Source organism: Crotalus tigris, unplaced genomic scaffold (assembly GCF_016545835.1).
Source record: "Crotalus tigris isolate CLP2741 ecotype Arizona unplaced genomic scaffold, ASM1654583v1 scf7180000017666.27876245, whole genome shotgun sequence".
In the NCBI taxonomy this organism is placed as follows: domain Eukaryota; kingdom Metazoa; phylum Chordata; class Lepidosauria; order Squamata; family Viperidae; genus Crotalus; species Crotalus tigris.
The window spans coordinates 1,362,101-1,387,236 of NW_024096551.1; the positions used below are offsets into that span (position 1 = coordinate 1,362,101).

At 42.3% G+C, this 25,136-nt stretch overlaps 1 protein-coding gene across 3 annotated transcripts in view; it reads right to left on the minus strand.

Annotated features, from left to right (window-relative positions):
- The window catches only part of CDCP1 (CUB domain containing protein 1), a 66,526-nt gene that overhangs the window by 18,368 nt on the left and 23,022 nt on the right, over window positions 1-25,136 (minus strand). For all 3 annotated transcript variants that reach the window (XM_039336122.1, XM_039336123.1, XM_039336121.1), the window contains exons 2-4: window positions 6,523-6,729; window positions 5,467-5,820; window positions 3,798-4,166 (exon numbers count right to left, since the gene is read on the minus strand). In XM_039336122.1, the coding sequence (XP_039192056.1) occupies window positions 3,798-4,166; window positions 5,467-5,820; window positions 6,523-6,729 (930 nt within the window). The remainder of the gene's footprint in view (window positions 1-3,797; window positions 4,167-5,466; window positions 5,821-6,522; window positions 6,730-25,136) is intronic.

The window sequence follows — 25,136 nt, forward strand, 5'->3', positions numbered from 1 at the left end:
CACCCTGGGCGCTGATGACAGGCCGAATGGAAGTGCCCTGTATTGAAAATGGTGCCCCCTGTAGGCAAACCGTAGAAAGCGGCGGTGAGCCAGAGAGATAGGGATGTGCAAGTATGCCTCCGTGAGGTCGATCGATGCCAGAAAATCCCCTTTCCTTACGCTTCCAAGGATGGAGCGTAGTGTCTGCATTTTGAATTTGCGGTATTTTATGTAGAAATTTAGCCTTTTCAAATCCAAAACGGCTCTCCAACCCCCCGAGGGTTTTGGGACCACGAAGAGGATAGAATAAAACCCCTGGTCTCTCTGGTTCATAGGCACCGGCTCTACGGCCCGTATGTTTAGAAGGTGCTGAACGGCCTCGTTCATGAGCCTTCTCTTTGTTGGGTTTGTGGGACAGGGGCACGGGCGGAAGCGGTTCGGGGGCTTTGAGAGAAATTCTAGATATAGACCATGACGTATGGTGTTCCTGACCCATACGTCCGTGGTGGTCTCTTCCCACTGGGGAGCAAACCCTGCTAGTCTGCCCCCTATGGGAAGGTCTGGGCGGGAGTCATCTGGTACGGCGGAAGGGGCGGTTGTTCCCCCGAAAGGGCCGTCTTCCCTGTGTTTGCCTATGTCTTGTGTTCTGTCTGTCCCCCTGTCTTTCCCTATCCTGTCTAGCTTGGAAGGGTTGGGAATTTTGAAAGTAGTTGACCCTGGCTTCCGTACGAAAGGATTGTTTCCTTCCCCAGGAGCCGGGTCTCTTGTCCTGCCTTTTAAGCATGTGTTTAAGGACCTTGCGCTTGTCCTTGTTCTCTGTCAGGTATGGCGTTAGTGCCTCACCAAACAGCTTTGCCCCTTGGTACGGAGCCGAAGCCAATTTCCACTTGGATTTGGTATCCGCCTGCCAGTTCTTTAGCCAGAGGATGCGCCTGCTCGTGTTGTTTGCCGCCATTGCCTTGGCTGAAAACTTGGTCGCTAACAGTGTTGCGTCCGAGGCATATTCCGTGGCCGCTACCATTTTGCTGAGTTCCTGATGAGTGCGTATATCTTCCATGGGAACCCGGCCCTGTAGCTCACGGAGCCAACAAAGTGTGGCTCTGGTGAAAAAGGACGCGGAGGTAGACGCCCTGGTAGCCCAAGCTATTGCCTGGTGCGTTCTCCTGTAGTTGGACTCACTCTTCCGGTCCTCGGCTTTAAGAGCCTCAGCAAAATCTCCTGATATGGCCGTGTCCGATATCAGGGGACCTATGGGTTCGTCCACCACCGGCACCTCCAATGTTCCCTCTAGCTCCCTTGCTACGTTAAATAGCTTCCTCTCCGCATTGCTAGGAAGCGGTAGGGAGGTTGGCGCTGCCCACTGTTTCCTTATTGTGTTTAGGAACATGGTCGGGCATGGTATGCGTTGTTGAGTGGTTACCTTTTCGGCGAACGTCGGCTCAGCCTCCGTGTCAACTGTGACAGGCTCCGCTGGTGTCCCATGCCCCAGATGGGCTGTGGCCTCAGCCTTGCGCAGAATAGTAACAAAAAGAGAAGGGTTAAACAGGCCGCTGAAGGACGGCCCTTGAGGTGAGGTGTCCTCCTCCTCCTCAGACATTTGAATCCCTTGTGACGTACCTGGCTGGTCCAGGTAAGCTTCCTCAGAGACCGACGAGTCTGAGACGGAGGAGAGGTCCTGATGGTCCTCCGTTTCCTCCCGATGCCTCGTTCTAAGTCCTAGAGACTTGGCTTTTGAAGTTTGAGCCCTGGCCTCAAATGCACGGTCCACTGCCTGTGCTATTAGGGTAGCTAGCAGATCCCCCGTCAATGCAGGAGGAGTGACCATTGCCTGCGACCCTGCAGGTGCTGTGGTTAGCATGGTCCTCGGGGTTTCCTGTAACCTCCGTGGGGAGGGGGATCGGGAGAGCGATGAGAATTCGCCTATCCCACCCTCTGTTTGGGACTGTGATGAGCTCCCTAATGACCAAATGGCCCGTGGGGATGAAGGGAGACCCAGCGGTAGATCAGAACCTATTCCCCCATTCTGCCTATTTTCAATTCTGGCCCTTTTCTGGGCTCTGTCGAACTCTTTTTCTAGGGCTTGGTGTCTTCTGATTGCCTGTTTGTCAGCCTTCTTTGATGACTTCCTTGCAGCCTTTCTAGGGGCTGCAGAGGATTCCGAATCCTCTGAAGCAGGTGCTCCAGAGGATGAAGGCGGGGCTCCAGTGGAGGGAATGATTGCTTCCTCCATTCTCCACTAACGCTGGGCCGCGATAGGGGGGACCCAGGTAGTAGGAGAGCTCCAACTTTGAGTAAGGACAGGCGCACTACTGGGGGCGTCTGGAACTCAGGAGCAGACTCTGCCAAATTGTCAGAGTTAGTCACTGTGCACGGATAAGAACAGGCACGCTAATGGGAATGCCTGGAACCCGGCTTGACTATGGTGGGTAAGGACAGGCACGCGACTGGGGATGCCTGGAACCCACCACTAAATCCAGAGGCGTACGGGCCACTAATGGGGGACCCGAAGTCTGGAAGGAGCCAAAGGCAACTAAACACAGTTAGTTATGAAAGGTTCTTATTTACTTTAGGTAGAAGACACCAAGTCCTGGAACCAGTAGCTATGTGTCTGATTTGAATGTCTCTGAATGACTAATAGATGCTTTAGTACCCCAGTACTGCTTGCCTATTATTCACTCCAGCGGCTGAACCTAGCTTTCTTAAGGAACTTTAACTCCCCTGTTTGGACAAAAAATATGGCCGCCGCTGCCAGGAAACTACTGCGCATGTGTTAACAAGGCTGCCTATGCCACGTGCGGTTGTAACAAAGAGCTGCGCGTGCTTCCAGCTGTGCAGACAATGGCGCCTCGTTTAAAAAATCCTGAGCAGCCTGGAGTGAAAAGACTGCTCCTTCCCACGCCAGCTGTTTCCCTTAATCAATCTCCCTCCCAGCATGCGTCCCCTTTGTCCTCCGCTTCCCTCGCTAACTGCTTGCCTTTCTGTCTTTTTTTTTTTGTTTGTTTGTTTGTTTGTTTTAAACGCGAGGGGTTGCCCGAGCCTCCCCGTTTGTTTAAGGCGGCTGCTGGCTGCTGGAAGGTGGCTGGGGTTGGTTAGGGAGGGGAGTTAGGGATTTCCCCCTTTTAAGTGGGGGAGGTTTCCCCTGTAGGAATCTGACTTCCTGAGTTTTACAATTTAGCAAGGAAATTTTTGAGTGGTCAATTAAATTGAATTAAATTATCTCTAATTAACTTTTAAACTAAGCAATTTCAGCTACTAGAAAAAATCCCCCCTAATGGAAAGGAACTATACCTGCCCAGGAGCCAAAAGTTGTAGATGTCTCTTCATGGCAAGATCAGTCAAGACTGGAGGATCATGGTCCAAGACGGGGCGTGGCAACTTTGGCTGACTGATCTGATTGGCCAGGAATACAGTCTCAACCCACTGCGTGGATTATCCATCTCCAGTGCTGGAGAATTTCCTGATTCTTTTTTTTTTTAAATCTGAAGTTTGATTTAACAATAGATTCATGCAAGAGTAACTGATCTTAATATTGTATCCACATACTAAAAACCTAAGACTTAAAATCTTAATTTTAATATTTGGATGATCTGTTTGTTTTGATAAGAAAGAGAAAGGATCATTTCCAGTAGCAGTTAAAATGTCAGGTACTCAATTGTATACATTCTGTATGTGAATGCATATATACCTGGAGTTGACAAGAACTATAAGCCAGCACAAGTAGAAGATTCTAGTTAGGGAATACTTCTTCAAATTTAATTAATTTGCAAACACATTAACCAAAGAAAACGGTCATAACAGAGAGAAAAACGGTTACTTACTCTCTTCATTTTTAGGGTAATCTACTACCACTTTAAATAAGAGACTGAGGAGCCCTGGCTTCACATCATCTTGGTCACATCCATACAGGGAAAGGTTGAAACTACCAGGAATATTGACAGGTTGCACATCATCCAGGCGTAACACTCTAGTATCAGGAAAATAATCAGGTAATGAGTATTCCACCCGTTCATATTTCCGTTCACAGTTTGGTTTTGTATAATTGATGAAGTTGATATCTGCTCTTAAGCTGGATGGAAGAACAAATTGCCATGTCATGAGTTCATCTTCGGGTAACCCAAATGGATAATTCGCAGACATCAAAATTGCTGATGATTTGCCTTTAAATGTAGATTCTATAATGCATAGTCCTATATTTAAAAAAGGAGAAAAATTTACTTCAAAGGAGAAAAATTCCATGTACAGTAATCAAAGCTTCTCAAAGCTTGAGGCACTAAAATTAGTTGGATGCACTGCAGCAATTCACCTCACTTTTGATTGTTCAGAACGCAATGAAGGCATTGACCAATTGCCCTAGTGAATCTAGATAGTGAAAATGCCTTTTTTAATATAGCCTCATTGAAGTCCAACAATAGCATTCAGGTTTTTTCCAAATCAATGCCTCTTTTCAGCTGATATACTATACTCCTCAAACCCTGCCAAGGAGCATGAAAAAGTGGGTATGCATTAATACCCGCTATTGGTAGCATTAAGCGCCATTTACTGTGATTTGCGGACATCCCTATATATGAATATGTTGTTAAATAGCCCAGCTCTTACTTCCTGATCAGTCTTCTTTACTCTGAGTTACAGCTTTGATCTATAAGTGGAAAATATTTTCTATTGTCCGATAAAAAGAGTAATATTTTCTTCTTCTAGTCTAAGAAGTGAGGCACAAATGAAGACTTCCTGATTATCAACTTTCCATTAAAAATCTCTCTGTGAAAGCAGGTTGGACTTTGTTTATTAAGTACATACAGCAGCCAAGGTTGTTCCATGTATTTTGGAAACTTTAAAATGAAATTTCATTTTAAAAAACTTGTTTAAAAATCTGATGATATAAAATAATGTGAATTAATTATTTTTTTAAAAAAATAATAAATCTACTTAAATAATAAACTGGGCCCTTAAAAAAAAGCAAGGTTTTCTTTTCCCCATCAAATAAAAAAAGAGAGAACACCATTTGCTAAATGCTAGATCAACTTCTCACACCAGATTTTGTGGATATGCTTCTTAAAATATGTGCAAAAGATGGTATAGATCCATTGTTGACAGCTTGAGTTTGAGCAAGTCCATCTTTCATATATATTAGTCCATATTTTTCAATAAACATTTGCTCAATCTGATCTAGGCATAATCCGTAATGTTGGTTTAATCCTTTCAACATTATCCACAAATAAACTAAATGAAGCCTAAATATTATAAACTTTCTGCTTCAAATCTGCAACATTCCCATATAATCCTTAAAAATAATAATAAACTGAAATAATCCATACAAAAATTGTCATTCGTTAAAAAGCAGAAATAAAAGAACTTAGTAAATTCGTGGTTCTGCCTCTTTCCCCCTAACCCCAGCCACAGAAAAAAGTTAAAAAGACTGTGTAAGGCATCTCATTTGAATGTAGCAAATGCAATGTCAATGGAAGCAAAGTATTAATCCCCTATGCTTACGTTGTATGGATGATCTGCTTTCAAGCTTAACTCCAGAGGCTGCGAGTTTTGAATCCCAAGGAAGTTGTAGACTCAAAATAGCGTCACCTTGTGCCTTTACCCGTGACACTGAACCATTTCTGCAGAAGGTTCCAATGTGGACTCTATCTTTTCCCAGACGACTTTCAATGTTGTAAATAATTTGATCAGGGCAGGTATCTTCAGGCAGAATTTGCCTTAACCATGGAGAGAATTTCAGTTCAAGTCCAACTCTTCTGTTAGCTTTAGCCTCCCAAATGAAAGTCCTATTAAGATGTGGCAATCCAGGAGGTTGAAGCTGAACATCTCCAAAAGGACATGGAGCTGACAGGCAATCTAGAAACAAAGAGAAATCTGTAAGACTGATACTTTAATCTGAAATGACTATAATAAATCATATTGATTTGGTCTATGATTTTACTCTTTCTTCTGTTCACACTATCAGAATTTTCTATCAACAAGCCATAACTAAGCATTATCATAAAGTTCCTATATATATATAAGTTGTTTTTAACTACTTTATGGAATAGTAGTCTTACCCAGAACTTACTCAGCAATAGATTCTATGGGAATCTGGGAAATATAATCCAACACAGCAAATTACCAAATTTAGTAAGTATGCTTAGAATTGTACTTTATACATTTTTGTCCTCAAATTGTCATTATTACACTTTGAGGGCAAAGATGTGTACCGGATCATCTATTTTTAAATGGCAGCCTTAGCCTCTGTCTTGTTCAAGCAGTATTCAAGAAAGCTCACTATGGAATTTTGAGCATAATATATTTTTACTCATTTATGGAAGGGGTGTGTGTGAGAATGTCCCATTAAACAAAAAGTCAAAAGATTGTTATACTATAAAAATGTAAGAAAATCTGAAATGTAAACTTTAAAGTACATAGTCCTTTTAAAATACTAAGAAAGAAAAAATAGATTTTAATCCATTTCACTGATGGGGTTATACAAGTGTTGTACAAGTTCATTTACATTTATGACAAGCTCGCAGTAATCTTAAATGCAGTTCATGTAACATTGCTTACCAATGTTTTTCTCCACAACTATGAACCAATATTTCTCTGGTGTTGAACAATCAAAGGTAAATTGAAACTTCTGTCCAGGCTTTATGATTTGCTCAGAAAAATGAGTATTTTTTCCTTCACGCAATGCACAGGTATTTACAAAAGAAACCCCAGGTTTTATTTTAACTGTTATGCTTCCACCTGGTTGAAGAAAAATTTCAAAGGCACCTAGGATTAAAAGAGAGAAAATATATGGACCTCTGGCATTTTAAGACCAAGACATTTATTATTATATCATATCATAAAAATATACTTATGTAGATGCAATACTCCTCCATATTTTGCTTCCCATCACTGAAAAATCATCCTGAAGAATGCAAAGGAGGATGCAAGAAGAAAAAGAACAACTTCCTCATCTCATGCAAAAAGCCTCAGAAATTTCACAGAGATTGGATCTAAGGTAAATGTTACAGAGAAAGCTACTACTGTTTCTATTTAAAAAAAATTCAAAATACAATCTTTTAAGATTTGTCAATTTTTTTCAAAAAAGAAAAGTGTGAACATTCATTTTTTCCATTAAACACTCACAACCTTCTTAAAAACCACCAGCTAACGCGCTAATTAAAACTAACAAATCTGTTACAATTAGCAAATAGAAAAGATTCATTGCCTGCCTGCAGAGATCAGTTTAAGAAAACATGGTATTGTGAGAACTTTTAAAGGAACCTGGAACACTGCATAGTACAGGTAATCCCCAAGTTACGAGCGTTCACTTAACGCTCGTTTGAAATTACACAATCAGCATCCCCTAGTGTTTATGAACAAGTCTCAAAATTACGAATATTGCAGCACCCCGGCAGTCGTTTGCCCTTATGAGCGACTGCAGAGGCTCTCCAACATTCACCCTATTCCCCCCCCCCACACTCCTCGTGTCCCCAGAGCCTCAGAGACTTCCTCCAAGCCACCCAGAATGGAGGCCGGGAGAGGCTTCTGCATGCCCCTGAAGGTTGGATCCAGGCTTTGGAGGGACCCTCAAGCTGCTGTCACCTGGAAAGGAGTTCCAGAGCTTGGATCCAAACCTTGAAGGGGACCTCCAAGCCCGGAATGGAGATGGGGGAGCTTTTACATGCCTCCAGAGGTTGGATCCAGGCCTCAGAGGACTGTTCCAAGCTGCTGCCACCCAGAACGAAGCCTCTGGACCTACCCTGACCACCGTTCCAGGTGCAAATGGCTTGGAGGACCCTTCCAAGATCTGGATCCAACCTCTGGAAACTCCATTCCAGGTGGCAGGAGCTTGGAGAAGTCCTCCAAGGCCTGGATCCAAACTCTGGAGGCATGCAGAAGCCTCCCCAATCTCTGTTCTGGGTGCAAACAGCTTGGAGGACCCGTCCAAGGCCTGGATCCAATCTCTGGAAGCTCCATTCTGGGCAGCAGCAGTTTGGAGCAGTCGTCCGAGGCCTGGATCCAATCTCCAGAGGCATGCAGAAACCTCCCTAATCTCCGTTCCAGGACAGTGGCCGCGTGGCTCCAGAATTGGGGGGGAAGCAGGAGGCAGGCATCGCAAACAGCACGAGAATTCAGGCACCTATTCTATGCAAACGAGGATCAGTGCCTGAACTCATGTGATATTATGGCATCCAGGGGCTTCCATCAACTCTCCTGTCCCTCGAAAGCAGGAACCATGGCAGAGAGAAAACAGATCTTTTCAGTGTAAGTGAGTCTGGCACAGCAAGAAGGAGGAGGAAGCATGAGGTATCTTAGTGGGTCGGGGAGGTCTTGAGGACCTGTTCCATCACTAGCCTCCCCATGGCCTTCCCCACCCTGAGATACCTCATGTGCACTTAACAAGCCATGTATGTTTTAACAAGAAGGGAGTTTTCTTGTTCGAGGTACAAGATTCATTCCCACGAGTTTTCGAGTTACAAGTGGAATGTACAGGCTCCATTACACTCCTACCTGTACACATCATACTCAGGGGAAAAAATCAAAGTCAGGTTGGGTTCATTCTACTCAAATGCAACCAAAATTTTAGCATAGTCATATGTTGTGTTTAGCAGCTAAAGAAGTGCTACAAGGCTTAACATTACAATAAAGAATAGTACATTCGAATATACTTCAAAATAAGATATACTGAAGATAAGCAAAAGCAGACCTTCCAGCCAAGAATGTTCTTCAAATGATTATCAATTGACCGTTCTCAGTTATAAGCTGAAGGTCAAAACAAGTTTTATGGAGAAAGTGGTGGATTGTTGAAAAGGCATACTAACAGTGTGCTTTCTCTAAATCTAATTGTTTATTAGAACTACATACTTTAGGAAAATAGTTTTCAAACAGTTTTTGCCCTGTAAATCACTTAATTGATACTGCAATAGTTAGAATGCAGTACTGCAGGCTACCTCTGCTGACTGTTGGTTCCCAGCAGTTCGGCAGTTCAAGTATCACCGGCTCAAGGTTGACTCAGCCTTCCATCCTTCCAAGGTCGGTAAAATGAGGCTCTAGATTATTGGGGGCAACAGGCTGACTCTATAAACCGCTTATAGAGAGCTGTAAAGTACTGTGAAGCAGTATATAAGTGCTATTGCTATTAATCATAAAAAAATTGGGTTACATCTTTTCTAATTATTAAAAGGCATAAGCTTTTATGAGCAGTAGCTCTTTCCATCAGATGCACAGAATGGTTACACTGATGTAGGATTTAAATGACGAGGGGGAGGATAGGTTGGTTTAACACATACACAAAATCTGTTAATCAGAAAAGATTCCAGCGGATTCATGATTATTTTTTGTTTGTTTCCATAGACACATTTTTCTTTCCACAATCGCACTGGAAACACGTAAGCCAACCAAACAATTTTTTGTGGCTATAGTTATTCTACATTATTCACTGTGTTAAATCCTTGACTGACTCATTACAAAAATCTTATCCAAGTTGCTGAGAAAACTACTCCATTCTCCAACTACCCATCAACCTAGTTAGCATCTCTTTCCTAATAAAAAAATGCAGCTAATAGAAATGATCTATTATCCAGTGATTCTTTTATTGCATATATCATTTCCCATTGTTCAGAACAGTAACAGCTGTTGATCCAAAGCAATTTCATTTGAATAGCAAAAATGTGAAGCCCTAAGAAAGGATAATCAAAATCTCAACTCACTAAATATCTGGAAGCACAGCATGAGTGTTCTGCATGTTCTATGCTTAGGACTAACAAATTTAACGAGGATATAAAAAGTTAATACAAATTTGATTTGTAATTATGATTCATAATGAAATTTTTCTTTTTCCTATGTTTCTTCCCACATGTATTCTTATTAGTATTACAGGAACTATACATCATTTTTAAAAGAAGAGAATTTTTAAAGCTTATTATAAATAAGTGTTTCAGCATGACACACTTGATTATGAGAGTTCAGTTCTCCCATGCTTCAATAAAACAAACAATTGGTGGGAAGGAACCACGTAGGGACACATAAAGGCCTAGATATCAAAAACTCTAAGGCCACATCATCATTGTGTTTGCCCTTGGGGGCCCGGGTGGGTGTGGCTGGGATGGGCGTGGTCTACTGGGTGAGCGTGGCTGGGATGGATATGGCCTACTGGGTGGGCGTGGCCAGCTCAACTTGTGCGGGCCTGTACAGGACTGGGATGGATCCGAGGGTCTCCAGTAGAGGAGTGCGGGACCAGGGCAGGCGCCAGGACATGGTCCACTGGAGGAGCCTCACTGTCCTTCTCAGGTTATGCAGGGGGGTAGACGGTGGCACAGGCTACCAATAGCCCTGGGCAGCGGAGGTCAAGTGCCCAGCCATCGAGTTCAGGGACCCCACAGCCTAGCCTAGCCTAGCCCCACTTCCCTAACGGGACACCCAGCTGTGCTTACCTCCTCCTCAAGGCTGCTGCTGCTGAGCTCGCTTTCCTTGGCCAGGTTGCTCATGGTGGGTGCAGGAGGGTAAAGTGCGTGGTTCAGAGGAAGGCTCACTCCCTTTCCATGCGAGGAGACCTGGCTTTGTAACCAAAGCATCCTCAGCAATAGGATGGGAGACCACCAGGGGATAGCAAAAGGGCAGCAGGGCTGCTGGTGGCCAAGTGCTAAGGCAGGACTTTCCTCAGACCCTCCCTCCCTCCAATCTCCCTCCCTCCTTCCTTCCTTCCCTGACTCCCTCCTTTTCATTCCCATCTCCTTCCTTCCTTCCTTCAATCTCCCTTCCTTCCTTCCTTCCTTCCTTCCTTCCTTCCTTCCTTCCTTCCTTCCTTCCTTCCTTCCTTCCTTCCTTCCTCCCCTTCCTTCCCTGCCTCCCTCCTTTTCATTCCCATCTCCTTCCTTCCTTCCTTCCTTCCTTCCTTCCTTCCTTCCTTCCTTCCTTCCTTCATTTCCCTCCCTCTCTCTCTGTGCCCAGGAAGGGATGAGGTGAGGGGGAGAGGTTGGCAGTGCTTCTCTCAAAGAATAACAGAGTTGGAAGATACCTTTGAGGTCTTCTAGTTCAACCCCCAGCTCAAGCAGGAAACCTATACCATTCCAGACAATGGAATATCCAATCTCTTCTTAAAAGCCTCCAGTGATGGAGCATCCACAACTTCTGAAGGCAAGCCTTTTCACTGGTTAATTGTTTTCACAAGTCTTTAGTTCTAGGCTGGTTTTCTTCTTGATTAGTTTTCATCTATTATTGTTTTCTGATGCTTTGGAAAATAGGTTGATCCCTTCTTCTCCGTGGCAACCTGTCAAATATTGGAACGCTGCTATCATGTCACCATCCGTAGTCCTTTTCATTAGGTAGACACACACACAAACATCTTTGTTTATCATCCATAAAGATCCTGGTTTGGTTGTGGCCACGAGTAGAGTCTTCTCAGAGACAGCACCCCAATTATAGAACTTTCTCCCAAGGAAAATATGAACAATGCATCCCTCACCCATTTAGAGGCAACTCCAAACACACTGTTCAGCCAGGCATATGTAGAACAACAACATATTTTAGTCAAACAGTACTAAGTAAATTCTACTACTATTTTTCTTTCTTAAAATACACACTTTTAATATTGTTTTAAGCAGAGCTGGTGATGCTTTTCAATAATTGTCTTTGAGAGTTTTCTTGCAAACCACCCTGGATTTCTCCAAAACATTTAATTTGAAATTAAGCTTTGATTTAATAAATTAGGTAGAAGAAACAAATATTTAAATACATCTAGATCCAGTGGTGGGATTCAAATAATTTAACAACTGGTTTCTGCAGGGGGGGAGGCGGGGAGAGGTGGGGGAAGCTGTCCCATGCACCTCGCAACTGTTTACCATGCAGAAGGGCCCCCACAGCCAGGTTTATCATGCCCCAACACCTGTTGCGCTTCACCTGTTCGGTAGTGACTTTTCTCACTTTCTCCTTCCTCCTCCTCCTTTGAACAGCCCTTTGCTCCCGTTGCTGCTTTTTCGGTCCAAGAGTTTTGTCCGGAGCCTGTGCAAAGGGTCTTTGGAAACAAAGCCCTGCAGAAATCAGGTGGGCTGGGAACCATTCCCTTTGCTTTTGGACCGGTTCTGAAATGGGCTGGAAGGAGTAGGCCGAGGACTCCAATCTGGCTTTGCAGCAAACAAGGGGATTGGAGGCACGTAAATGCACACCACTCTGGTGTCTTTAAAAACTGGGTTTTTTCCCCTGCTACCAGATTTTCGCTGCCATACTGTTTAATTTTCTTTAAATATTACTTGATGCAGAAAGTGAATCCTTCCCATTCTGTATCAAGTAAACTTTAAAGAAAGTTAAACAGTATGGCAGCAAAAATCCAGCAGAGGGGGCGGGAAATCCTGGTCTCACGTACGGGGAATCTGTACAGCCCACCTCCCCCTGTGCCTCTGCCTCTGCCTCTGCCTCCGCACTTGGCCTGCTAAACCTTATTTCTAGCCAGATGATCAATTTAGCAAAGGCATGGGGTGGGCACGCCACTGAAAACAGCGAAGTCTGTGTGCGGGCCTGCCTTGCCCACATCATCCATGCTCTCCATGGCATGCTACAGCTGATCTGAGGTGACCGGCCAGACACCGAAGCACTGCCAAAAACAGTAGTCTGTGTCCGCGCCTACTATGGACTCTCGTCATGCTGCGAGCTTCGCCATGCCGATTGCACAAGTTCCGCCACTCATGGCTGCAGGCCTTGAGGCTGATCTGGTACAACGAGCCTCAAGGCCTGAAGCCATGAGTGGCAGAACCGGCGCAATCAGCACAAAAAAGCTCACAGCATGACGGGTGAATGCATAGCAGGTACGGACAGACTCTGTTGTTTTCAGGAGCGCTTCGGTGTCTGGCCTGCCACCTCAGATCAGCTGTAGCACACTGTGGAGAGCATGGCTGATGTAGGTAAGGCAGGCACACACACAGACTTCATGTTTTCAACGGCGCTATGGTGCATCGCCCAGCAAAGTGGAGCTGGGCATGGTGAGGTAAGGCCCAAGCAGAGCCAATGAGGAGAGGCCCAGTAAAGCAGGGCGTGGCCGGGCATGACTAGGTGAAGCCGGGAAGGGTGGGGTGAGGCCAGGAGGGGCGGGATAGGGTGAAGCAAATGAACTGCAGCTGCTCCTACACACCACCAGCCCCCCGAGTGCTCGCCATTTCCTGTTGGGGTGGGGTGGGGTGGGCCTGGGCTGGAACAGCCCCATTTCTGGAACAGCCCTGGGGGCCAAATCTGGGCCCTTTGCGGGCCGTACCCGGCCTGTGGGTCTTGTGTTTGACATGTCTGACATACACTAAGTGAAAATGAAATAAACTGAACATCATAAGACATAGAGAAAGAAAAGGCAAACAAATGACTGTTTATTAGAAACAATCTACTCTTGACAAAAACAAAGGAAACTGTTGCAACATTCACTTTCACAGTTTATTCCAGTGTTCTTGGGAAGAATATTATGAAACCTTTGTGTACACGTGCTTATGCACACATAAAGATGCAAAGATTAACATGTTTCCAAGACCTCAACAAGCTCCTGAAAAAGTTATTTAAAGATCACTCACCAGGAAAATATCACTTATGGATTTATAGAAGCTTTCTTACAAGAAATGCAAATGTTTTGCAATTAGTCTTATGTTAGAAACCTAATCCAAACCTGGAGAAGAGAAGGGGAAGAGATCCAGAGTCAGTTTCACAAGACACAAACCACAAGTAGCCTTCAATTTTGGAAATAACTGATAAGGTGATAGAGATGATTAGCTGACCAGATCTGATTCCACTAACCAAGTTCTCATGTTTAAAATTTGCCATCCTTCCATTTCCCCTTGGCAGTGTGAAAGCAATTCAACACAGAAAAAAATCCATGGAAAGAGAGGTTAAAAAACTGTTAGGTCCCCAAATCCTTATTCTTTACCTTGTATGTATATTCTACTTTTGAGGCCTGCCATTCTGTTGGGGGAGGGGGAGCTTTGCATTAGCTTGGGATATAATAATAATAATAATAATAATAATAATAATAATAATAATAATAATAATAATAATAATAATAATAATCCCCCAGTGAGGCACTACCTTGACGTGGTTGTGGGGCTTGTGTACTCTGAGGAAGATGAGAGCTATGCCAGAGGTTCAACCATACTGGACAGGTCTCATCAGAGGAGTCAGACAAAGAGTGTCTCTCCCATAAAAAATATGGTGAGACGTAAATTTCAGAATGCCATACCGGCTCGGACGTCGCCCGGGTTAACAAGGTCCGCGCTAGATATTGGAGTTCCTGGATATCTGGTGAAAAATGGGTTACAGGACTCAGGACTGTTGGCTGAGCAACCAGGGCCAGCAGCTGCAGAACTACTGGAAGAAAAGGTGTTTACCCGTCGCAGATACACAGTGATGGAAAACAAAGAAATAATGATCTGTTACTACAGATCAAGTCCAACAAGAAGAGGATATCTAAAACGAATGCACCAGTTCTGGAAAGAACAACATCCAGAATCAGAAATAACAGAACAGAGACTAGCAGATCAACGCCGATTTATAACACGAAATAAATATTCACAGAAACAGAATTGGACGAACTGCAAAGGTTTACCCAGGGCAAAGAAATCAAAGCCTTACCAGAAGTAATTCAGAATGTAGAGGCAAACCAGGGGGAGTTGGCAGTGAAGGAATCTAGCAGAGATATACAACTGTTTTCATTTGGAAACCAGGCACCTCTACCTCAGGAAGAACAAAACCCTCTAACTAAAGAAATAAAAGAATTGAAACAAAGAATAACTGAGCATCTAGAACAGCACAAAAACAACAGAATAAGGCTACCTTCATTGAAGCTTGTTCCAAAGAAACAGCTAGCACAAGCATTAAAAGATGCAAATATTGCAATATCAAGTATAAGCACCAATTCACTGCAAGAAACAAACCAACTAATGTACAGCACAGCTGCAGTTATAACAGAATACCTGGGATGCAAAATCAACAAAGAAGAAAAACAAACAAACAGTGCACCAGAAAAATGGAAGGTTAGACTAGAAAATAAGATCAGCAAGTTAAGATCACATGCAAGCAAGCTAGAACAGATGAAAGAAAAGAAGCTGAAGAACAAGAAGACCAAAGAATACCTAATCAAGAAATACCACTTAGAAACAAGGAAGATCAAGGAAGCACTGGAAATAATAAAGCAACAAATAACAGCTATAGCCAGGAAAATCAGTAGATATGAAGCTCGAATTGCAAACTATAGGCAGAACCTCCAATTTCAATCCAATCAGAAACGTTTCTACCAATCCATCAATGGAGAAACTGCAAGGAATCAGTCAGTACCTGACAAGGAAGAAACAGTGCAGTTCTGGAAGCAGATATGGGATAACCCAAAGAAATACAACAAGGATGCGGCTTGGTTAAAAGAGGTGGATGCAAATAAAACAGAAGTTGAAATGAAAGAACTAGTAATAACAACAAAAATGGTAGAAAAAAGAGCAAAGAAAATCAAAAATTGGTCAGCACCAGGTGAAGATGAACTGCATGGGTTTTGGTTGAAACATCTAACTGTTATACACCCACTCATTGCCAACAGTTCAACAATATACTACAAGGAGGAGAAATTGAAAAGTGGCTAACAACTGGGAAAACCTACCTAATAATGAAAAATCCAGCAAAAGGGGCAATACCAGGCAACTACAGGCCAATTACCTGCTTACCAACAACTTTCAAATTACTAACTGGTGTGGTAGCTGATGCAGTACAACAGCATCTAGTTGAAAACAATCTCTTTCCACCTGAGCAGAAAGGAAACCGCCCCAATAGCAGAGGAACAAAAGATCAACTCCTAATAGACAAAATGATCTTGGAAAACTGCAAGAGAAGGAAGACCAACCTGAATGTGGCATGGATTGACTACAAAAAGGCATTTGACTCTCTGCCACATGATTGGATAATAAAGTGCCTAGAAATAACAGGAGTCAGTAGAAACATCAGAAAATTTGTGCAAAGATCGATGGCACAATGGAAGACACAGTTGCAGATCAATGGTGAGAGGCTGGGAGAGGTTAATATCAAGAGAGGAATATTTCAAGGAGATTCATTATCACCATTACTATTTGTTATTGCACTGTTTCCTCTGTCAACAATACTGAATAACTCAGGACATGGCTATCAAACATCAAAAACATCTGCCAGACTATCCCACCTCCTTTACATGGATGATCTGAAGCTGTATGGAAAAACATCATCTGAAATAGAATCGCTGCTCAACACTGTCCGTATATATAGCCAAGATATTGTAATGGAGTTTGGCTTGGACAAATGTGCCACACTTACTATCAAACAAGGAAAAATAATGAAAACTGAAGGAATTAAGATGCCCCACGAAAATAACATCAAGAGTCTGGATGAGGAAGAGTACTACAAATACTTGGGTATCCTTCAAGCTGACAACATCAAGCACACTGAAGTCAAGAAAAAGATTAGAGGTGAATACATCAAGAGAGTGAAGAAGATCTTAAAATCCAAATTCAATGGAGGAAATACCATAAAGGCAATCAACACCTGGGCAATCCCAGTCATTAGGTACACAGCTGGAATAGTGGACTGGACTCAAGCAGAACTAAAAGCAATGGATAGGCAGACCAGAAAAATAATGACAATGAATCATGCCCTTCATCCACGCAGTGACATTGATAGACTTTATCTACCAAGGCAAATAGGTGGGCGTGGAATGCTACAAGTACATCAGATGGTTGAAGAAGAAAAAATGGCTTTGGAAGAATATCTGAAGAACAATGATGAAGATGCACTGAAATTAGTATATCAGGAAGGCTTACTAACTACTGGAGAGACCAAACTGGCCTACAAGAAAGACCAAATGAAGAACAGAATAGAGGCATGGGAAGACAAAGCACTACATGGCCAATACATAAAAAAATAGCTGGGAAAGCAGATAATAATAAAACCTGGCTGGCAGGAAAATTGAAGAAAGAGACCGAGGGACTAATTCTGGCTGCACAAGACCAAGCCTTAAGGACAAATGCATACAAAGTCAAAATTGAGAAGACAGCAACAGACAGTAAGTGCCGCCTATGCAAAGAAGCTGAAGAAACAGTGGACCACTTGGTAAGCTGTTGCAAGAAGATTGCACAAACTGATTACAAGCAGCGGCATGACAAAGTAGCAACAATGGTGCATTGGAAGATCTGCAAAAAATATCATTTGCCTGTAAGCAAAAACTGGTGGGATCATAAAATAGAGAAAGTCATAGAAAATGATAAAATTAAACTGCTCTGGGACTTCAGAATTCAAACAGACAAGCACCTGCTACATAACACCCCAGACTTAACAATTGTCGATAAGAAAGACAAAAAAGTCTGGATAGTGGATGTGGCAGTGCCTGGAGATAGCAGAATAGAAGAGAAAGAACTGGAGAAGATAACAAAATACAAAGACCTACAAATAGAAATAGAAAGACTGTGGCAAAAGCAAGCAAGGGTAGTACCAATAGTAATAGGCTCCTTGGGTGCAATCCCAAAACAACTGGAGCACCACTTGAACACCATTGGCATTGACAAATTCGCTATTAGTCAATTGCAAAAGGCAGCCTTATTAGGAACTGCTTCCATCCTGCGACGATATCTGTAATACCATCAAACATCCACATCTGCCTATCCCAGGTCCTGGGTAAGGACTCGATAGGTAGACAAAATGCCAAATCCAGTCTGAACATCTGGCTGACTGTGCGATGATCGATAATAATAATAATAATAATAATAATAATAATAATAATAATAATAATAATAATAATTTAAAAAGTTGGAAGGGACTTTGGAGGTCATCGAGTCCAACCCCTACACCATTTCGGACAAATAGCTATCCAATCTCTTCTTAAAAACTTCCAGTGTTGGAGCATTCACCGCTTCTGATTAATTGTTCTCACTGTCAGGAAGTTTCTCCTTATTTCTAGGTTGCTTCTCTCTTTGGTTATTTTCCATCCGTTGCTTCTTGTCCTGCCTTCAGGCACTTTGGAAAATAGCTTGACTCCCTCTTCTTTGTGGCAGCCCCTGAGATATTCGAACACTGCTATCATGTCCCCCCTCGTCCTTCTCTTTGTTAAACTAGACATCCCCAATTCCAGCAACCGTTCCTTATATGTTTTAGCCTCCAGTCCCCTAATCATCTTTGTTGCTCTTCTCTGTACTCTTTCTAGAATCTCAACTTCTTTTTTACATCGTGGTGACCAAAACTGGATGCAGTATTCCAAGTGTGGCCTTACTCTCTCTTGCTGCCTCCATCGCCTTGAGAAAGGAATGTGTCTCCCTTCTCAGAGAAACGAAATTGGACAAGACTTTCGAGATGTGTACCAATTGTGCCACTTTTCAGAACACCTGTGGATTGGCTGGATTTCAAATGGACATTATGACTTTGGTAGGAGGAGGAATATTGCTTGCTTAACTATACCGTTTTGGCAGGTTTTCCCCCAGATCTCGCCTTGACATCCCTACTGTCACTGACCCCCTAATAAAAGTATCCTTTTGAGACAATGCCTGCTTCAAGAGTTGTGCTTTCTTGGGTGGTTAATTGAAGCGAGTCCTCACAGAAACAATTATTTTTTATTTTTTGTGTCATCAAGCATAACTTTAATATTGTTATATACACAATGTGAAATCAGAGCTGCCAATTGTTTAGCTGGTTTGACCTTCATATGCATTAAGTTCTTCCAAAGAATCTAGGATATTGTAATATATTGGAGTAATATATATGTGGATTTATGCAGAGTGGTATTTTGAAATTGATGGATGAAAATGTTGTCAATGTGCAGATTTTCGAAGTACTAGCCAAGATTTTTTGATAGAGCACTCAATATGCCAACTAGGAATACTACGGCCAGTATATATCATAATCTTTCAATTTCAATTTTTAGATCTTGATACTTTGTGGTCTCCAATTCTTTGTCTTCTATTTTACTATCTCCTGGGGTGGCTAAATCAATTGTCCACACTTTCCACACTTTCTTATTTTCAACTACACTTAAACCTGTGCCAAAAATTGTATTTTGAAATCCCACAACACTTTAACTCTCACATTTTCAATTACTTTTTCAACTATATTTTCTACTTATTTTTCACTGGCACATGATAAATTTATAGATATTCTAGTGAATAATTTTGTGTAATATTATTATTTATAATCAGTTTGTACAATCTTCCTGCATGAGATGAGTATATGATCTATTATTTCTTCTGTTTCTTTGTACAATCTGTAGTTTGAACCATTTGATATGTTTTTTTCAATTCAATTTTTATTTCAATTTATTTCAATATATTTTTTTATATTTTTATTCTGCCATTTTATCTTTCACTGAAAGCAACAAATATTTCCCCCACCTTCTATTTTCTGCATGACAACTATGAGATGGGTTGGGCTGAGGGAATAACTGGCCCAAAGTCAACCAGCTGGTTTTCAGGCTTAAGTGAGGCTTAGAATTCACAAGTCTCCTGTTTTCTAGGCCAGTACCTTCTAGTCCAGCACACTACACCAACTAGCTTAGTGCTGGTTGTTTTTGTTTTCGGGGTGAATTGAAAGACAATTCCTGTCATTTCTAGCCAATACTGAGAGAGTTTGAGGTTGGAGATGATGATATTATGGAATCTAATACATTATAAAACATACATGTCAAACACAAGGCCCAGGGGCCAGATGCGGCCCGCGATGTGGTTTCATGTAGCCCGTGAAGCCATCCTGGAAACAGGGAGGGAATGGCCCCCACTGCCTTAGCCCCAGACCAGGCCAGCCAGAAGCCAATGTACAATTTTGTGGTGGCCATTTATGCTGAAACGCATTCAGTCTTAGCTCCCCAAGGCTGTCTGGAAACAGCAAGGGACTGACCCCTGCCGCGTCAGCCCCACCCCTGGGTGCATGCTGGGGAGGTGTCACCTTTTGTGACGAATGAAGAAATGCACCTCGCCTGGAAGTAGCCAGCAAATGGCCCTCACCTACTTCATATATCTGGTTTGATGGGCTCTGGGGGAGGGGTTTCAGCAGGCAGAGGGGCGCTCTCCTCACTGCGCCGAGAGGCTGAGCCAGGCAGCGCAAATTCAAAAAGAAGTGTGCCACCGCTCAGCCCCCAGCCTACCTGATTTCAGCAGGCAGCAAGGTGCAAAGCTGGTGAGCTTCGCATTGCCTGGCTCAGCCTCTCGACGCTGTGAGGAGAGCGTCCAGCTGCCTGCCGAAATCAGGCAAGCTGGGGGCTGGACAGCATTGTGCAGGTAATGTCAACTCTCATGTTGCTCATGGCATCCCCTCCCCCAGAGCCCACCAAGCCAGATATGTGAAGTAGGCGAGGGCATTGTGCTGACCACTTCCAGGCATTTCTTCATTCCTCATGAAGAGTGACACCTCCCCAGCTGTGTTTCTTGCCTGTTTTCTCCCTCCCTCATCTCAAATATTTTCCCACTACTCTATACTTAGGAAGGAAGGAAGGAAAAAAGGAGAGGGAGAGTCTGAGGGAAGTCCTGCCTTAGTCCTGCCCTGCTGCTCTTTCACCATCCCCTTGCCCCCTTTTCCTGGCCTATCCTGGGGGTCTCTCATCCTATTGCTAAGGAAGTTTTGGATACAAAGCTGGGTCTCCTCCCATGGAGAGGGAATGGGACTCCCTCTGACTTTGCCCTCATACCCATCATGAGCAACCTAGCTTAGGAGAGCAAGCACAGCAGCAGCAGCCTTGAGGAGGAGGTAAGTGCAGCTGGCACCCCCTTGGGGTAGTGGGGCTGGGCTTGGTGCCGCGGGTCCTTGAGGGTTGGGCTGCGCATTTGACCTCTGCTGCCCAGGTCTCCGGGAAGCCTATGGCACCATCCAGCCCCCCCTCGCATGGCCTGAGAGGAACAGTGAGGTTCTTCCAGTGGACCATGCCTTGGCGCTTGCCCCGGTCCCACTCCCTTCTGCCAGAGATCCTCAGATTTGTCCCACTCCTGCCCAGGCCCCCACAGGCACCCTTGATGCGAACCATGTAGAGCTGTCCATGCCTAACCAGTAGGCCATACCCACTCCAGCCACGCCCACCCAGTAGGCCGTGCCCACTCTGGCCATACCTACCCGGCCTCCCGAGGACAACCACAATGCTGATACAGCCCTCAATGAAATTGAGTTTGACACCCCTGATATAAAACAACATGCCATTCAAATGCCTCTGAGAAGGAAAAAGTCACAAACAGGAATTTTGCAGATATCCATATATTTCAAGGACATGATTAATTTGCTTTGCAGTTAATTTTTTTTTTAAATACTGACATTGTAGGAAAATATTCATAATCTCTGTGAGAAATCTAAGCCCATAATCTAGGCCTGATCATCAAAAGCATTCTGGAAGAAAAAACATGTGATATCCATATTACAAATACTTTCAAAACTTCCAATAAACAATGATAATTAAGATCAAACTAGGTAAAAAAAAAAACCTCTTGAAGTCTGTCCTGAACTGATATTTATATGACACAAAAGAACTCTAGTCCGAAGTAAACAGTTTTTTAGGACTGTGGCAAAGGAAAACACAAATGCCTGTGTTAGTTATGCTTTCAGTTGGTACGATTTGCATTTTTAAAATCTTGCGAACTAAATGCAAAATTTGGCCCAGTCTCAATATCTGACAATATGCAGGCATTGCGGGCAGACAATTTGTTACATTAAAAAAGTGTGACAAGGCAAAACAAAAGCATAATTTTGGTGTTTCCAATGGTAGAAAATAAACTATATTATGATTAATACTTTACATATAACACAGAAAAGGAAAGGAAGAAGGAAACATGTGATCAGTCTGGCCCAAAGAAAGAAGCCAGGCTAAGGGAAGGTACTCACTCTGGTAAACAAAAGTTTTGCAAATGTTCAGTAACAATTGGAAATCTTTCTTTCAAACTACCTGCTAAATTGGCACTCCTCTTGTCCTGTGTACCTTGAACCTAGATATCAGAAGTTATTTACAGCTAACGGAAATGCCAAGGAAGGATCTGTACTGTGGGCTTTCCCCACAACATTCATTTCTCATCTCAAACACATGTTATCTCAAACACATATTAGCAAGCTCAACTAGCATGCTAAGCCAAAATCAAGGCCCAAAACACATTTTACATCTTAGCAAGACAATTTAAACCAGCTACTGTATCTCAACCAACCAGGCATGAGTGGAAAGCCCAACTAAGCATCTGCAAGATGACATTTCACAATTAACTGTAACCCCTAAAATGAAAAATGTTCACTTTAAGTAAGAAACCAATGTGACTGGTGATAGATGCAACTATGATGCAATCTCTCAACAAAAACAGTACAGATGACAAGGAAGAAGTGCCTCTTTATATGCTTGTTCTGATGCGTCGCTGCTCTTCATGGGATGGAGAGAAAACATATAGACTAGGTTCATACATTACATTAAGCCATGGTTGCTTCAGTACATCTACTGAATGTGCTTATACCATAAATCATGGTTTCCAAACCACAGTCAACAAAATTTTAAAAAAAAATTAGGATTTGCACAATGTTTAGATTTAAACTATCCCACAAACAAATCGTTGGATCTCTGGGAATTACCATTATGGGCAAAAGAAAGACAACAACCAACTGCAGATACCATTACTCTGTTATTTCCCCTTAGTACAGTCCTCACTATCTTGCCAATACAATGCACTTCCCACAATTTGGACTTCAAATGAACACAGACAATTTAGAAATGTGCTAGACGTAATCTAAATATCTGCAAAGTACCTGGCAGTCTATTGTAGCCACCTTTGAGCATTAGGGATCAATAGGTCAGGAAAAAAAAGGAGACCATGCTGATATTTCATTCACAGCTGGTACAATGAGATCCCTATAAAGTGCAATACAGGTAGTCCTCGATGTACAACCATAATTGAGCCCAAAATTTCTGTTGCTATGTGAGACATTTGTTAAGTGAATTTTGCCCGTTTTACATTCTTTCTTGCCACAGTTAAATGAATCGCTGCAGCTGTTAAATTAGCAACATGGTTGTTAAGTGAACCAGGTTTCCCCATTGACTTTGCTTGTCAGAAAGTTATAAGCAAGGTGATTACATGACCACAGGACACTACAACTGTCATAAATATGAGTCAATTGTCAAGCATCTGAATTTTGATCACGTGACTATGAGGATAGTGCAATGGTTGTAAATGTGAAAAATGGTCATGAGTCACTTTTTTACTGCCATTGTAACTTTGAACAGTCACTAAACGAACTGTTGTAAGTAAAGGATTATCTGTATTATATGAAAAAAAAAAACCCTCAATGTAAGCATAACCCTGTATAAATCTGTTCAGAAAATACAGATACTCCTCAACTTACAACAATTTGTTTAGTGACCTTTCAAAGTTATATTGGCACTGAAAAAAATGACTCCTAATTCAGATGCTTGGCAAGTGATTCATATTTATGATGGTTGCAGTGTCCCAGAGTCATGTGATCACCTTTTGCAAGCTTCTGACAAGCAAAGTCGATGGGGGAGCCAGATTCACTTAACAACCATGTTATTCTTAACAACTACAATGATTCAGTTAACAGGCGTGGCAAGACAGATCGTAAAATGAGCAAAATTCACTTAACAAATGTCTCACCACAGAAATTTTGGGCTCAACTGAGGCAAGGATTACCTGTAAAAGACATTCCTCCCGTGTAAATGGCTACTAATCTATAGCTTTAATTTCTTTTTATTCCAAGTTTTCAATATAATTTATAGCTTCTTCTAGCTCTAATGACCATAAGTACAGGCAGTGCTCGGCCCAAAGGTGCATTTCAAAAGACAACTGGACTGAATAACTGAAGAAGCTTCTTGGATGAGAAGTGAAATGTTTTCAAGGAAAAAAAACAAGAAAGCCCAGTTGCCTTTTGAAAAGTACCTTTGGGACAACCATGACTTGAATGACTGAAAATCTCCAGACTGCAGGGAGTCCTCGATTTATAACAGTTTATTTAGTGACCATTTGAAGTTACAATGGCATTAAAAAAAGTGACGTATGACCGTTTTTCACACTTGCAACCACTGCAGCATCCCCAGGGTCACGTGATCAAAATTCAGACACTTGTAAATGACTCATATTTATAACTGTTGCAGAGTCCCAGAGTCATGATCACCTTTTGCAACCTTCAGACAAGCAAAGTCAATAGGTAAGCCAGATTCATTTAACGACTGTGTTACTAACTGAACAACTGCAGTGATTCACTTAACAACTGTGGCAAGAAAGGATGTAAAATGGGGCAAAACTTACCTATCGACTGTCTCACTTAGCAACAAAAATTCTGGACTAAGTTGTGGGTGTAAGGTAAAGACTATCTGTAGATCCTTTTGTCATTCAACACTGGAAAAATTGGCAGAATACTAACTAGGTAGTATTAGTATTTTAAAGTCATCACTATTTTTCTAACTGTGGCTAAAAGGGAATGACAAAAAATTCTGAATCAGAAAACTTTCCAAAAAGCTCAGCTGGCTTTTATCTATTCATTTTAACAACAAATCATCAACATATTATATATCGTCAGCAAGTTCAGGGAATTGGGTACTATACGATGCTTGCATGTTTTTTCAGTAGAGTTGCCTTAAAAAAATTGATTACAAGTGGGGAATTTTAGCTTAACTGACATGAAATCTGTGATCAATATAATGAAATAATTCATTTCAGAAAACAAAATATCTTTTGAAACAATGGTTCATTTAACAAAAATGTTCAAATTGAATATTGGTCAAAGCTGCTGCAGCACCTTAAAACCTCAACACTTGTATCTATATGCTACTAAACTCTGCTGTCTGTTTGACTGTTTGTAACCTTCAATTGGGCAATGTAGTGTATCATAGGATGATAATTTTTGAATCAATGTATCTCAGATGGGCTAATTTACAGAATCCATTCAAAATGCCATGGGATTAAAATTTGGCAAAATTGTGGCCACTACAGTGCTGTTGCAGTCAGCAACAATCAGGTGATCATCATTTCCAATGCTCCCGACCAACTTTCTATAATGAAAAGAAATACCTCTGAAATGATGATTCAACAGGTCATGGGTTTCTAGTAGATACTAAAATGATGGCAGTTTGCACAACTTGAAAAGGTTTAATCTCAAATTCAGATTGGCAAACTTGTGCCTTTGAAATGAAAGAAAAACTAGCTTACAGAAAATATGACAGCTGGATACATTACATTATCGTTCCTCTAAGTTTGTTAGGGATT